This window comes from Aedes albopictus, chromosome 1, assembly GCF_035046485.1.
Source record: "Aedes albopictus strain Foshan chromosome 1, AalbF5, whole genome shotgun sequence".
Taxonomy (NCBI): Eukaryota; Metazoa; Arthropoda; class Insecta; order Diptera; family Culicidae; genus Aedes; species Aedes albopictus.
In genome coordinates, this window is record NC_085136.1 from 184,840,005 (window position 1) to 184,855,724 (window position 15,720).

The window sequence follows — 15,720 nt, forward strand, 5'->3', positions numbered from 1 at the left end:
CTCACTGGTAAGCGCACTTTTATTTATTTATTTATTAATTTATCGCGTTTCGATAAGTCGGCATTTGTGGAGCGACTGGTTATATAGCAGAACACCGACTACCTGTTTAGCGACGGTCTAGTCGGTACCCTGAGACGAGCGTGCGACGCCGCAATGCCGAGACGATCCATACCCAGCAATAGATGCAGACCGGAGCTCCGCGCATCCTGCCATAGGGCAAGGAGAAGGATGCAAAGAGCTCTGACCGATAAGTTGGATGCGGAACGAGAGGATGTATACAGGGTGGCAAAATTGGCACTGAACAAAGACATTAAGGCGCGTAAGCGAGCATGCTTCGTTAATCTCTGTCAGACGGCCAACACAATCCCAGGGTAGTCATGTGCAAAACGAAGAGTACATCTGAACTACCGGCACGCTCTCCCGAGATGCTGCAGAGGAGTGGAAACGTTGTTCCCACGCCACGAGGTAAGACCATGGGGACTCACGCTGCAAGACCACTTCGGTCTGAGCGAGTCGCAATTGTGAAATCACTTAAGCTGAACAAGGCCCCGGTCCCGGATGACATCCCGACGGTGGCTATCAAAGCGGCCATCGATACTAGCCCTGAAATGGTCAGACTGGCTATACAGAGATGTCTGGATAGAGGCGAGTTTCCGGATAAGTGGAAAAGGCAAACATTGGTTCTATTGCCCATGCCCGGGAAGCCACCAGGCGACCCGTCGGCATATAGACCAATCTGCCTATTAGACATGGTCGGGAAACTCCTAGAGCGGATCATTCTGTCGAGGTTATTGGCCTAGACCGAGAGAACGGACAACGTGGGGCTTTCGTAAAGGTAGATCGACAATGGATGCCTTAGGTCAGTGGCTGGAATGACCGAGGTAGCGCTGCAGAAAAATCGGAGCGGCATCCGCTACTGCTCGATCGTCATGCTAGACGTTTGAAACGCCTTTAATAGTGTGGGGTATGAACAAAGCTGAGTAGCATTTCCCATGCGTGCATTTCCCCTAGCAAGCATCAGTGACTGCCAGCACCGTGACGGGGTCGTCGTCAGTGTGATGCTGCCTCATTGACGAGTGGACTGTTGGCGGGGCAAGTCGCCATCACCGTGAGGTTCCGTATTATGCCAAGTGATTCTACTGCAGTTTGCTGACATGGTTGATTTTTGTTGTCGACTGGTAGCACGCTGTGGATAGGTGGTCGGTCGATGATTGCATACATGTTTCTTCATGTTCTTGCTCGGCATGGATGGTCGCGCTTTCGTTGATTCCTCGGATCGTACATGCTCGTGTTGTCGCTCGGTTGAACGGTAAATACAAACAGGGAGATGTGCATGATGGTAGAGGTGTTTGACTATTGTGAATGTTGCCGTAAAATACTCGCGGCATTGGTTGGTTGGGTTGGTTTTTGCTCGGGTTTTTGGTTGGGCAAATTAATGGCGTGTCGAACCGCCGAAAATTTTTCTGCATAATGAAAATGCAGGGACGTGTAATGAAAACCGTCCAAGAAACCGGCATTTTTGGATAACCGCCGAAAATTATCCTGCATAAAGAAAATGCAGGGACGTGTAGTAAAAACCGTCCAAGGAAAAGGCGTTGGATAACCGCCGAAAATTTTTCTGCATAAGGAAAATGCAGGGACGTGTAATGAAAACCGTCCAAGGAAACGGCATTTTTGGATAACCGCCGAAAATTATTCTGCATAAAGAAAATGCAGGGACGTGTTGTGAAAACCGTCCAAGGTAAAGGCGTTGTTGGATAACCGCCGAAAATTTTTCTGCATAAGGAAAATGCAGGGACGTGTAATGAAAACCGTCCAAGGAAACGGCATTTTTGGATAACCGCCGAAAATTATTCTGCATAAAAAAAATGCAGGGACGTGTAGTGAAAACCGTCCAAGGTAAAGGCGTTGTTGGATAACCGCCGACAATTTTTCTGCATAAGGAAAATGCAGGGACGTGTAATGAAAACCGTCCAAGGAAACGGCATTTTTGGATAACCGCCGAAAATTATTCTGCATAAAGAAAATGCAGGGACGTGTTGTGAAAACCGTCCAAGGTAAAGGCGTTGTTGGATAACCGCCGACAATTTTTCTGCATAAGGAAAATGCAGGGACGTGTAATGAAAACCGTCCAAGGAAACGGCATTTTTGGATAACCGCCGAAAATTTTTCTGCATAAGGAAAATACAGGGACGTGAAATGAAATCCGTCCAAGGAAATGGCATTATTGAAAAACTGCCGAAAATGGTTTGCATCAGGAAAATGCAGCGATGTGTAAAGAAACCCGTCTAAGGAAATGGCGTTGCATGATAACTGCCGAAAGCTGTGCGTGAGGAAATGCAGGGACGTGTAATGAAAACCGCCCATAAAAATTGCATATCGTAAAACAGTTTAAAATTCGAAGTACGCAATGAAAACATATCTACTGAAAATATGTTGTAGAACCTCTTTCGAACTCGTTTTGTAGAATCTATTTTCGTAAAATGAAGGACATTTGTGTGTTATATATGGTCCATCTGTACCATCACATTGAAGCATTGAAAGTGGAGTTGTATGATATACGGATTCTTTAGTCTGATGAATCTCGAATTCGTTAATCTCTTGTTTTTTTTTCTTGTTTGACAAATAATTCTTACAAAATATGTTCGTTTTCGTTGAATGTGTCGAATTTTCGCAATCGTGAATAACGATTGATTTGAGTGAGAGAAAAACAGGGCCGGCTACATAACGAGACGTGCGCTTGAAGGAGAGAAGACGCATCACCCAACTGCGTGTGCTTTAGTTATTTTTATTGGAGCTCGGCAAAACCCCGTAGATGATCGGTTAGCATTGCAAGTTATCAATCAAATGATATAGGTTCGATATTAACAAAAGTGCGTTTACTAAACAAAAAAGTAAATGTGGCCATTCGTATTAATTCTTGTATCTTGAAGTGTATCTTGTTGCATTGGTGCCATAAGGATGAAGACAACGAAATTGAGGGTTTGAGCGTAAAAATAACAAGCCTGCTAGTAAGAGAACATTTTTTTTCGGAGAAGAGGGAGAATGTGGGGTATGAACAAAGCTGAGTAGCATTTCCCATGCGTGCATTTCCCCTAGCAAGCATCAGTGACTGCCAGCACCGTGACGGGGTCGTCGTCAGTGTGATGCTGCCTCATTGACGAGTGGACTGTTGGCGGGGCAAGTCGCCATCACCGTGAGGTTCCGTATTATGCCAAGTGATTCTACTGCAGTTTGCTAAGATGGCTGGGAACGGATTGTTCCAGTGAGTTGCCCGGTATTCACAAATAGTGTTATCTGGGCCGCCATAGAGAGCGTCATACTTTGCTTAGGAGTCCCAGCTAGCCTAAGGCGAATTCTGGAAAGCTACTTCCAGAAGAGGGTGCTGATTTATGACACCGAGGAGGGCCAAAAACAGTACAATGTCACCGCGGGGGTACCACAAGGATCAATCTTGGGCCCCGTACTGTGGAACGTGGCATACGACGTCGTATTGAGGCTAGCACTACCACTGGGAGTAAAGTTGGTTGGCTTTGCTAACGACATTACCCTAGGAGAGGTTGAGATGACGGCAGCGCATGCGATCGACATGGTGGAGGGCTGGATGTGGTCCAGGCAACTGACACTCGCACACAAGGTTTGACATCATCCTCGATAATGCCGTAACGCCACGCTTGCTCTCTTACAGGCATACTCGACATGACTAATGAAGTTCAACTTGTCGTCGACCATGACTCCAAGAAGCTTCAGTGAGCGGCAAGACTTCATCGAGCACCCGCCCGGGGTGACCACTGCCTGTTATGCAGACTTGTGGTTGTTCACCACCACCACCTCTGTCTTGTGGTGTGCGAGCTTGGTAGCGAACCACTTGGGCAGCGGCCGGTTTTTTGGGCACTCTTCGCTATAACTCAGTCAATTCCAAACCAATAGACACGACTAGATACTATATGTATCTCATCGCGTTCCAAAAATTGTGTCAATTGTTTCAGAATTGGCTGAGTTATAGCAGAAAAGTGCCGGAAATAGGACCCCTGCCGAGATGGTTCCACTTCCCTATATCGTCGGTTTCCTGCAATAGGGGCACAACTCAAAATTTGTCATTTTTGAGATTTTGATGGCAACTGATGAAAAACTATGTAAAATTTCATCTCACAAAGACCCGTTCCAAAATTCGTTGTGAAACGCGAGATTTGGGCATTTTCACCAATTTTTCGCAGTAAGGGCACAACTCAAAATCAGCCAACTTTTTCAATAGTCGTTGAAAAATAGTAATCAAAAATTCATGAAACAGATAGTCCTTCAGCCCCTTTCGATGATACAATAATCAAAATTTGTTTACATTTGTCAAAAGATGAGAGAAATAAGTGAATTTGCAGGAGGTGCTTCAAGATTGCCAATTTTCAAACGCTTATTCTGAAAATTCACATTTTTTGAGTTGTGCCCCTATTGCAGGAAACCGACGATATCTGCTTTTTTAACTTTCAGGACGCGCGCCCTCAAGCAACCGAAACTGAACCGCGCTCACGCTGTATACGATGAGCTAGTTTTTGGTAGTGTTGTACTTTTTACAACAGTGCGCGTCATGAAGGGTTAATAATACTTGAATCGTTAATTTACATTAAATCTTCTATACTAAAAAAAACTATTTTAACTTAAAATTATTTCTACAATTATCTCACTTTTCTCATAGTTTTAAAGGAATATGGTAGAAAATGAGACGTTTCTATAATATTGAGTTTTTTTTGGTCAAGTTTTGCACTAAAACATCATGGTAAAGTAGGGCAAAATATATCACATCCCGTGCTCTTCCATGGTGGAATTCAATGTTATCTCGTTTCTTAAAAGTATTTGCATCGTGATTGCTACAATTTGCATGATTATATTAAAATAAGCTGCTAAACTTATGAAAAAAAAACTAATTTGTTATATTTCTTAAGAAATGTGGGTCAAAATGGACATTATTATCTTGATCTGGGAAACATGAAAATGTTCATCCCTCATTGTGGATAATCTGGGATAAAATATTGAACGTTTTTCATGGATGTAGATCATCAGCAGAGATCTTCATATATTTTTTGTTTAAGTTTTGCACCGAATCGCGAGATTTTCGATGAATTGGGGCAAAACAGGTCACATCCCGTGCTCTATCGTTGGGGAAATTAACTGTTTATCGTTTTTAAGAGTATTTGCATCATGATTGTTACGATTTGTATGGAAACTTTAAAAATAGTTACGAAACTTATTAAAAAGCGCAATTTTATAGTATTTAAGGATTATGGGGCAAAATGGAACATCAAAGTGGTCTAGTCAACATGAAAATGTTCCATCCTCATATCGAACAACCTTTTCTATAATATTGAGCGTTTTTTCAATGATGTAGATCAGCAACAGTCTTCGAATGGTTTTGGTCAAGTTATGAACCGAAAATTGTGGTGAATTGTGGCAAAATAGGTCACATCCCGTGCTCTATCATGGTGGATATTAACTGTATCTGGTTCTCAAGAATGTTTGCATCAAGATTTCTAATGATTTGCACGGATACTTTGAAATCATCTTGAAAATTTCTATAAAATTTTTTTAGGAATTTGGGGCAAAATGGGACATTATCGTGATCTGAGCAACATGTAAATAATTCACCCTCGTTGCGAATCATCTTTGATAAAATAATGATAAGTTTTCATGAATGTAAATCATCAGCGGAGATATTCATTTGTTTTCTAGTCAAATTTTGCACCAAGACATGAAAATTATGGAGAATTGGGGCAAAATAGGCCACATCCCACAGCCTTGTCATGGTGGACATCAACTCTATCTCGTTTCTTAAGAATGTTGCATCATGACGTACATAGAAACATCGAAATAAGCCTGAAAATAAATGAAAAGAACTAGTTTTTCATAATTGATAAAAGTAATATGGGGTAAAATGGGACATTATAGTGATCTGCACAGTACGACAATTTTCCATTTCAATTGAGAACAACATCTACTATAGGTTTTAACATTTTTCAGGAAAACAAAGCGGCTTTGCTTATTCGTTATGATTTGCCCTTGTTCTGGCAGCACGGACAACGACAAGCCGTCAGTGTCGACGACAGAATATGTTCGAAACTGATTGTCATCCAGACAATAGCCAGAGAAGCCGATGCATGGCGAATGAATTGCTAAAGCTGTTTCCATGAAATTGTGAATTGAAAAATACGAATATTTTGTGAGATTTATCAGATTAAATATTATTAGGAGTGTTTCGGACTAATGTGTGCTAGACACGGTTGCATATGGTGATTTTGTGAAATCGTAACACAACCTATGTGAGTGCAAGCAGACTTTCTAATTTGGGTATTGGGAGTAGGTTATGCTAATTACATGAGCCATATTGTAGGTCCGATTACTAGATCAAGTCCCACTTCTGAACCCACTGTAGCATAATTCCCTCTGCGTCACCGTAGTAAATAGCACAGGTAAAGAGTATTACCCAGATGATTACATAATACTGTATTAAATAGGATTACCATTACTTGGTTGTTGTTTAGGTGGTGAATAGTAATTCCTCCGCGTCGGCTAGAGTCCTGAGCCGGTAAGGAAAGACAAAATGTATGTACGATATGAATTCCCTTAAAACATGAAAATAAAAGTTGCATTTCTTTTAGCTTTGAGCTGCGCAAATTGAAGCCTGCTGCGAGATTTTTTCCTCTACCAACAAACTCAAAGATTTTCTTCATGATGCCCGAAAACGAAGTCTACGATTGCGGCGCTTGCGAGCGACCGAATTCCGCCGATGTGGGTATGGTGGCGTGCGATAGTTGTGCCGTTTGGTACCACTACGTTTGTGCTGGAGTTTCGCCAGGAATCCGCGACCGAACGTGGAGATGTGGTAAGTGTCAGCCCGTGCTGCCTCCGGAAATCACCAGGACGAAGAAGAAGACGAGTAAGAAGCTTCCGGCGAGCTTGAGTGTCCTCGGTGCGACGAGTGAGATTACGAAGACAAGCAACGCCGAAATGAAGAAAACGTCCGACAAGTCCAAAAGTTCTGCGAAATCCAAGGCTATGGCTGTGTCCAACGCCGCCGCGGGCGGTGAACCCTTCGCCGGAAATGTAACTCCGATAAAGAATCCGGAAGTTGTTGTTTCTACCAAACCGTCCGATAGGGAGATGCGATCTTCCAAGTCCAGTACTTCAACCACCAGGGCTCGAGCGCAATTAGCATTGCAGCGATTAGAGGATGAGCGACTGTTGGAGGAACGGAAATTGAAGCAGGAACGGGCGCGGCTGGAGGAAGAAAGCATCCGGCTGGAGAAGGAGAAACTACTAAAGGAACGAGAGCACGCTATTCAGGCTAAGGAATTGGCGATACAAGAGAAGTACTTGCGGGAGAAGTTCGAGTTGGAAGATCAGATTGCTGACGAGGAAAGCAGCCAAAATTCTAGCGTTTCGGGTCGCAAGAGTAGGACCAAGGCCTGGTTGAAAAGTCAACACGAACTAAGCGAGCACAGCAGACATAACGATTTGGCAAGTTCAATTCGACCACCACAAGTCGACGCGGGAAGCGAACGCGGAGAAGCCCACAGACCAAACGTTTTGGACGAGGTTTCCAACTTTCGGACGGAGCGCGATGGTTCCGACAACCGACGTCGTTACTACGGAGTTGAACCGAATGCTTCCAGGTTGCCGCATGAGGACGAAGGATCCGTGATGAGCTCACACGGGGTGGGGCCAAACGCCGCACAGATAGCTGCGAGACAGATTTGGCCGAAGAAGCTTCCCACATTTTCGGGTAATCCGGAAGAATGGCCGATATTCGTCCACAGCTTCGAGTCGGCCAATGCAGCGTGCGGTTTTTCGGACGTAGAGAACGTCATTCGTTTACGCGAGTGTTTGCGAGGTACAGCACGAGATGCCGTCGTCACGAAGCTCATGTTTCCCGAGAGCGTCAGAGCGATTATGGACACCCTGCGGCGATTGTACGGCAGACCGGAGATTTTGGTGAAAAACCTACTTGACAAGGTTCGTCGGGTGGAGGCACCAAAGCCTGAGAGACTGGATTCGTTGATCAACTTTGGGCTGACACGGTGCAGCAGCTATGCGACCACTTGGCGGCTGCAAAATTAAAGGGTCATCTGTCGAATCCCACCTTGCTAGGGGAATTAGTGGAAAAGTTGCCAGCCTCAATTAAGATGGAGTGGGCCAGGTTCAAAAGGGCGTATAGTGAACCAACGCTTCAGCACTTCGGCATGTTTATGGAGGAGATAGTTGACGACGCCAGTGAAGTTACGATCGCCACTCAACAGAAATCATGCGGTGGGAGAGTCGACAAAGACAAACCGAAGGAAAGAGGTCATGTATATTCCCATGAAGACACGTCGGGAGTGCAGAACCACGTACCAGAGAGACAACCTTGCCCGATCTGCGGAAAAACAGATCATCGAGTAAGAAACTGTGAACGATTCCAGCAGCTAGGAGTCGAAGCTCGTCTAAAGGCCGTAGAACGATGCAAGTTGTGTGAAGTTTGCTTGTTCGATCACGGGCAATGGAGGTGTCGTTCGAGAATCCGATGTAACGTTGCCCAATGCCGGGCTCGTCATAACCCACTACTGCATCGCCCAACGCAAGAACCACGTCAGCGTCAGCTCCGAGCTTCGGAGTGTAATACGCACGAGCGAACGCAAAGATCGGTCCTTTTCAGGATCATTCCTGTTACACTTTTCAACGGAAATACGAAATGTGAAACATTCGCGTTTTTGGATGAGGGATCCTCGCTGACCCTTATCGAAACTAGCTTGGCGCGTCAGCTTGGTGTCACAGGTGTTCCAGAGCCCTTGGAATTGCGTTGGACTGCGAGCGTGATGCGAAACGAGAAGGATTCAAAGCGTGTGGACCTGGAGATATCCGGAAAAGGTCTGCCGAGACGCTTCGTCTTGAAAAACGCTCACACTGTCGAAGAATTGAATCTACCCAACCAGAGCCTGATGCTTGGCGTACTATCGGAAAGGTTCGCACATCTCCGGAATCTCCCCATATCGTCGTACTCTGAAGCCACTCCGAGGATCCTTCTAGGACTAGAGAACCTCAGTCTTTTTGCGCCGCTGGATAGCTGCGTGGGCCGACCGGGAGAACCAATTGCCGTGAAGTCTCTGCTAGGTTGGTCTATCTATGGACCTGACGGAAATGGACACTCGAAAAAAGGCTTTCTAAACGTACACCAATGCAATTGCGACTCCGACCGAGAACTAAACGACCTTGTCCGGCAGCAGTTTATACTGGAGGAATCGCTAACCAGGCAAACACCGATACTTGAGTCCGCTGAAGAAAAGAGAGCCCGTGACATACTGGAAAGCACTACAAAGTTTGTGGATGGACGGTATGAAACTGCTCTGCTTTGGAAAACCGATGACGTCGAGGTGCCGGATAGCCTTCCCATGGCGATGAAGCGACTGAAAAGTTTCGAGGCTCAATTAGCCAAAAATTCGAGTCTACGGGACAGCGTGAACCAGCAAATCATCGATTATATACAGAAGGGCTATATTCACAAGGCCACGGAAGCAGAACTGGTCGAGATCAGCAGCAGACAAGTGTGGTACTTACCGCTGGGCTTGGTGACGCATCCAAAGAAGCAGAAAAAACGACTGGTTTGGGACGGTAGGGCGCAGGTGAACGGAGTCTCATTAAACTCGCTGTTGCTAAAGGGCCCTGACCTTCTGGTGTCGCTCCCGTCTGTAATTTGCAAGTTCCGCGAGAAACGCATCGGATTTGGAGGCGATATCCGGGAAATGTTTTTACAACTACGAATGCGACAATCTTTTCAGTATTTCCAGTGCTTCTTGTTCCAGTTCGATCCTCGTTATCCACCTGAAGTGTACATAGCGGACGTTGCGATGTTCGGAGCAACTTGTTCACCCTGCGTTGCGCAGTATGTGCTACGTGTCAATGCGGATAAATGGGCGAACGAATTCCCTTTGGCGGCGGAGGCGATCAAAAATAAAACCTACATGGACGATTACTACGACAGCGCCGATACTCCTGAAGAAGCGGCAGAATTAGCCGTGCAAGTACGTACCATCCATGCCCACGGAGGATTCGAGATGAGGAACTGGGTTAGCAACAGTGATGAAGTGTTGGAAAAGCTCGGCGAAACTCCGGACAAGGAACCACGTTTGCTGCAATCTGTCCCGGAAGAAAGGTGGGAACGTGTTCTAGGGATGTTGTGGCACCCGGATTCTGATACTTTGACCTTTTCAACCGAACTGGCGTCAGAGTTACTTCCCTTTGTCTCCGATAATAGAAGGCCGACGAAACGCATCGCTCTTAGGATCATTATGAGTCTTTTTGATCCCCTTGGCTTGTTAGCACCGTACCTTGTTCACGGACGTACTTTGATCCAAGATCTGTGGAGAAGTGGAGTACAATGGGATGAGGAAATGAAGGACGAGGAGTTTGCCAAATGGACGCGCTGGGTGGAACTGCTACCCGCTATAAGTGAGCTTAGCGTTCCGCGTTGCTACTTCGCCCCGATGGATCCACTGTTTTATCGAACGCTACAGCCCGGATAAAAACTAACCATAGGGTGTTTGGTGAAAACCATTCCTGCACCATACAGTGTACCAGCTACAATAATGTATATTGTAATGAAATGGTTCACTAAAAGCTTCGCACATTGTAGCTACTATACATTTACATTCGATTTTTATGTAACACTATATTATACTGTTTTTCTTACGTTTGAACCATTCACTTTTCCGAAACATTATTTTTCCGTGCATTTTTAATTATTTATTCAGTTTTAGATTTTTTCCGTGCTTTGTTTTGTTGATCTCTGTGACTTTTATTATGCAAAGGAAAGGAAAGAAAAAAGTGAATAAGTTGAAATATCAATTTAAAGTCAATAAAATGTTTAAATAAGTAGTAAACCAGATGTCTTAAGAATCGCAGATCCAAGAAATATGGCGGGCTAGGTATGTAGAGTGCGATGAGAGAAATACGATTGACGAACTTTATCTTTGACGTAGAGCCATCTTTAACATATGGACTGGACTGAATACTGAAAGAAATTCTAATATAGGTTCGTCTGTGAGTTCGCTTCTTAACCTAACTTATACTTGAATCGAACTTGACAGTTTTCTAATGAGTTGTTAAATACATACGTGTATTTCAAACTTTAGTGAAACTGGAGCCTCAATATTGCAATAACGGTTAAGCACGCTGTAATGATACTTATGTACCTCGTCACCCACTTCATGCAACTACATTAGTGGTCTAATAACATTTAGTGCGCTCGGCATAGTTCCATCATGCCGCTCAAAGTGTTGCCACAAATAATGCTTAGTTTGCGAAACCCGGTTATCTGGCTGGTGGGGCATGGGAGCCTAAGCTTCAACTGTTAAGGCTCAATTGAAAATGACAAATGTTCCAGAACTAAAAAAGCACTTTTTCTCAAAATGATCCACAAATCAAAGAAAATAAGAATGTCCGATTGTTTATTTAGTCAATTATGGCAATCGGACACGCGGGTTTTGTTCGCTTTTTCGTCATTCTGGAGAAAAGTGCTTTTCCAGTTTCGGATAATATGCGATTCTCATTTGAGCCTTAATGCAATCAGAGACTACTCAGACCTCGACTCAGACTTAGACGTGGGGGATCCAATATATGAAGGGTTATCCAAAACGCTCTGGAGAATTCCCAAAGCGCATTCTCATAATGCTAGTAAACCTAAGATACCATTAACAGGAGGAAAATGACAAGATAATATAACATTACATGGTTTATGTAATGTAAACCAATACAACATAACAAAAGAGAACCATTCCAAAACCATTTAATTAAATGTATAACCAGTGGTGAAACTACAATTAAAAACAATATATTTACGGTACATTTTGTTGTTTGAAACCATACGTGTACCATACAATGTACCGTTCATTAAAACCCACGTATCAGTATTTATAACAATTCATTTACAATATAATGTATGGTTTTGCAAAAACAAATATATGGAGAAAAATATTTTTTTATATTGTTACGATACTTAACAACCCGTATAGTATATTGTAAAAATCTTATTTTCAATTTACTGTATGGTGTTCTACATTACATTTTATTGTTTTTGTATTTTTATTTTTACAGTGGTTTCTATTGTAAAAATATGGTTTTAAATAGTACTGTTACAATACAACGTTCGGTTTTTCTACTGTATTTTTTATTCGGGAGTGTCACGTTTTCACTGACGCCAGCGAAGCCGGCTATGGATGTGCTGTGTACTTCCGCATTAAGGACGATTCCGAACAAGTGCAATGTACATTGGTTATGGCGAAAAGCAAAGTGGCCCCCCTTAAAAACCTGTCGATACCACGGTTAGAATTGGAAGCGGCAGTGTTAGGGTCGAGAATGGTAAACACTGTTCTGTCGAACCATTCTGTACAACCTCGGGACGTGTATTTGTGGACCGATTCATCGACGGTACTCTCGTGGATTCGCTCGGACCATAGACGATACAAACAGTTTGTCGCTCATCGTATCGGAGAGATATTGTCGTTAACACAAGCTGAGAGCTGGCGATGGGTACCATCCAAGGACAACGTTGCCGACTGCCTGACAAAATGGGTACGCGACACCGAACCGGATTCAAATGGTAGATGGTTTAAAGGACCAGCGTTTCTCTACCTTTCTGAAGATGAGTGGCCGCAACAACGAGTGAAGACGAACACAGCCGAAGAGTTGCGGACGAGTTTCGTGTTAGCTCACATCTCGCTGCCCGCCACGACTATAGATGTTTCAAGGATCTCGAAGTGGAGCGTATTACTGCGAACTTTAGCCTACCTATATCGCTTCATCAGCAACTGTCGATTGCGCGTTCTTGGACGGCCAATAGAGACTATCCCAGCAACTATAAACCAAGTGAAATGTCTCAAACGGTCGGTTCCCTCGTGTGGTGTGCCACTGAAGCAAGAAGAGTTCCAGCGAGCAGAGTGCTTTCTATGGAGAACGGCACAAAGCGAATGCTATCCGGATGAAATGCGAACCCTGTTGAAGAACCGCGATCAGCCTGTCGCGGAACGGAAGTCCATCGAAAAGAGCAGCCCGCTGTATAAACTGTCACCGTTCGCCGACGAATACGGAATCGTTCGAATGGAAGGAAGGACAGCTGCCGCTGCCCACGCGAACTTTGACGTGAGGTTCCCTATAATACTCCCCAGGGACAATCAGATTACCCAGCTACTGTTGGAGTTCTACCATCATCAATGCGGCCACGCGAACACAGAAACGGTCGTTAACGAAGTTCGTCAACGCTTCGAGATATCGCGTCTACGCTCGGCTGTTGGAAACGTTAGCCGGAATTGTATCGCTTGCAAGGTACGCAAGTGTAAACCGTTTCCTCCTCGAATGGCACCTTTACCCGAACACCGATTGACTCCGAACGTCCGACCCTTTAGTTACGTTGGCATCGATTACATGGGCCCATTGGAAGTGACCGTTGGTCGGCGCAGAGAAAAGCGATACGTAGCGGTTTTCACTTGCCTCGTGGACGCGGATCTCCTGTTCAAATCTTCTCGGACAATGGCACTAACTTTGTGGGTGCCAGCCGAGAACTACAAAAGCAAATAGCTCTTGGTTGCGCCGGTACTTTCACTGATGCGCGAACCAAATGGTCCTTCAATCCTCCCTCCGCTCCACACATGGGCGGAGTGTGGGAACGAATGGTGCGGAGCGTAAAAGAAGGCATGACTACGTTGGACGATGGGCGCAAATTGACCGATGAAATATTGTGGACAACGCTTGTCGAAGTAGAGGGGTTGATTAACTCCCGACCGCTCACCTACATGCCGCAGGAGATGAATAATTCCGAAGCCTTGACTCCAAATCATTTTATATTCGGATGTTCGTCTGGTGCGCACGAGCCTATGGAACCGCCGGTCGATCTAGGATGTGTCCTGCGGAGTAGCTTCCTAAGATCTCAGCATCTAGCGAACGACGTCTGGGAGCGATGGTCGAAAGAGTATCTTCCAACTATCAACAGGAGGACTAAGTGGCTGGATGAAGTCAGGTCTCTGAAGGTCGGCGACCTCGTCTATGTGGCAGAAGGCAAGCGAAGATCGTGGACGAGAGGTATTGTAGATGAAATAATTTCTGGCAAGGATGGCAGAGTTCGACAAGTGATTGTGCGGACAACAACCGTTAAGTTGAAGCGTCCAGTTGTAAAGTTGGCGATGATGGAACATGGTGGATCAACGGTGGACCCTCCCCTCGATCCACGGGGCGGGGGATGTTCTGGCAGCACGGACAACGACAAGCCGTCAGTGTCGACGACAGAATATGTTCGAAACTGATTGTCATCCAGACAATAGCCAGAGAAGCAGATGCATGGCGAATGAATTGCTAAAGCTGTTTCCATGAAATTGTGAATTGAAAAATACGAATATTTTGTGAGATTAATCAGATTAAATATTATTAGGATTGTTTCGGACTAATGTGTGCTAGACACGGTTGCATATGGTGATTTTGTGAAATCGTAGCACAACCTATGTGAGTGCAAGCAGACTTTCTAATTTGGGTATTGGGAGTAGGTTATGCTAATTACATGATCCATATTGTAGGTCCGATTACTAGATCAAGTCCCACTTCTGAACCCACTGTAGCATAATTCCCTCTGCGTCACCGTAGTAAATAGCACAGGTAAAGAGTATTACCCAGATGATTACATAATACTGTATTAAATAGGATTACCATTACTTGGTTGTTGTTTAGGTGGTGAATAGTAATTCCTCCGCGTCGGCTAGAGTCCTGAGCCGGTAAGGAAAGACAAAATGTATGTACGATATGAATTCCTTTAAAACATGAAAATAAAAGTTGCATTTCTTTTAGCTTTGAGCTGCGCAAATTGAAGCCTGCTGCGAGATTTTTTCCTCTACCAACAGCCCTAATTGCACTATTTTATATAGGGCAAAACATAAAAAAGGGCAAAATGGGACATTTCCCGTGGTCTGCACAAAACGAGACCACCGCCATTCGATTCTTTGTATTTTTATACATAGAAATGGGACTTTAATGCTTATAACAATAAATATTATTGCTTGTATTATTGTTGCTTGGTCCAAGCAGCTTGGACCATGTTTGTATAATCAAATACAAAATCACTTGACATATTTTTTTATAGTTTTCGTTTTAAATTTGAGTACAGTAGATGTCTCGGTTATCGAATGTTATTCGCTAAAACTTCAACGACTGACAGACATCAAGCCGTGTTGGCTCTCAATGAATAACTGAGGAAGTACCGTGATTTCGGGTGAAATTGAATCAGTGGGGTGAAATTGATCGACGTGAGGACAGTTTTTATTTGTCAAAAATAAAGCTTCGAACTAAAATAATTTGTAGAAAATGACCATCATCTGGCTCAAGGGTTATTGAATGATAAGATTACATGTTTTACAACTAATTAGTCACATATTTCTGTATTAAATTTAATATTTTCCGAAACTGCGTGTTTGGCGACCCAAGTAACCACAGTGCTGAAGCCTTATTACATGCAGATATACGGTGTATTTAGTGCAATCATTACTTTACATGCAAACTTAAGGTTGATTTAAAGTGGAAGTGGGCAATTATAGAATCAAATTAGGATTATACTGGTATAATCTTGAAGCAGTCGCATAATTGCCCATTTCCACTTTAAATCAACTTTAAGTTTGCATGTAAAGTAATGATTGCTCTAAGTACACCGTATATCTGCATGCA

At 44.1% G+C, this 15,720-nt stretch overlaps 3 protein-coding genes across 3 annotated transcripts in view; 2 read left to right on the plus strand and 1 right to left on the minus strand.

Moving 5' to 3' along the window:
- LOC134285363 (uncharacterized) overlaps positions 1-15,720 on the minus strand; it is a 224,659-nt gene that overhangs the window by 139,946 nt on the left and 68,993 nt on the right. The gene's annotated exons all lie outside the window — the stretch shown is intronic.
- On the plus strand, positions 8,172-10,544 carry LOC134290275 (uncharacterized). The gene has a single exon (XM_062857376.1). It carries the CDS (start codon positions 8,172-8,174, stop codon positions 10,542-10,544), a length of 2,373 nt encoding a protein of 790 aa, XP_062713360.1.
- On the plus strand, positions 12,376-13,593 carry LOC134290279 (uncharacterized). Its single transcript, XM_062857379.1, has one exon. The coding sequence runs from the start codon at positions 12,376-12,378 to the stop codon at positions 13,591-13,593; it is 1,218 nt and encodes a 405-aa protein (XP_062713363.1).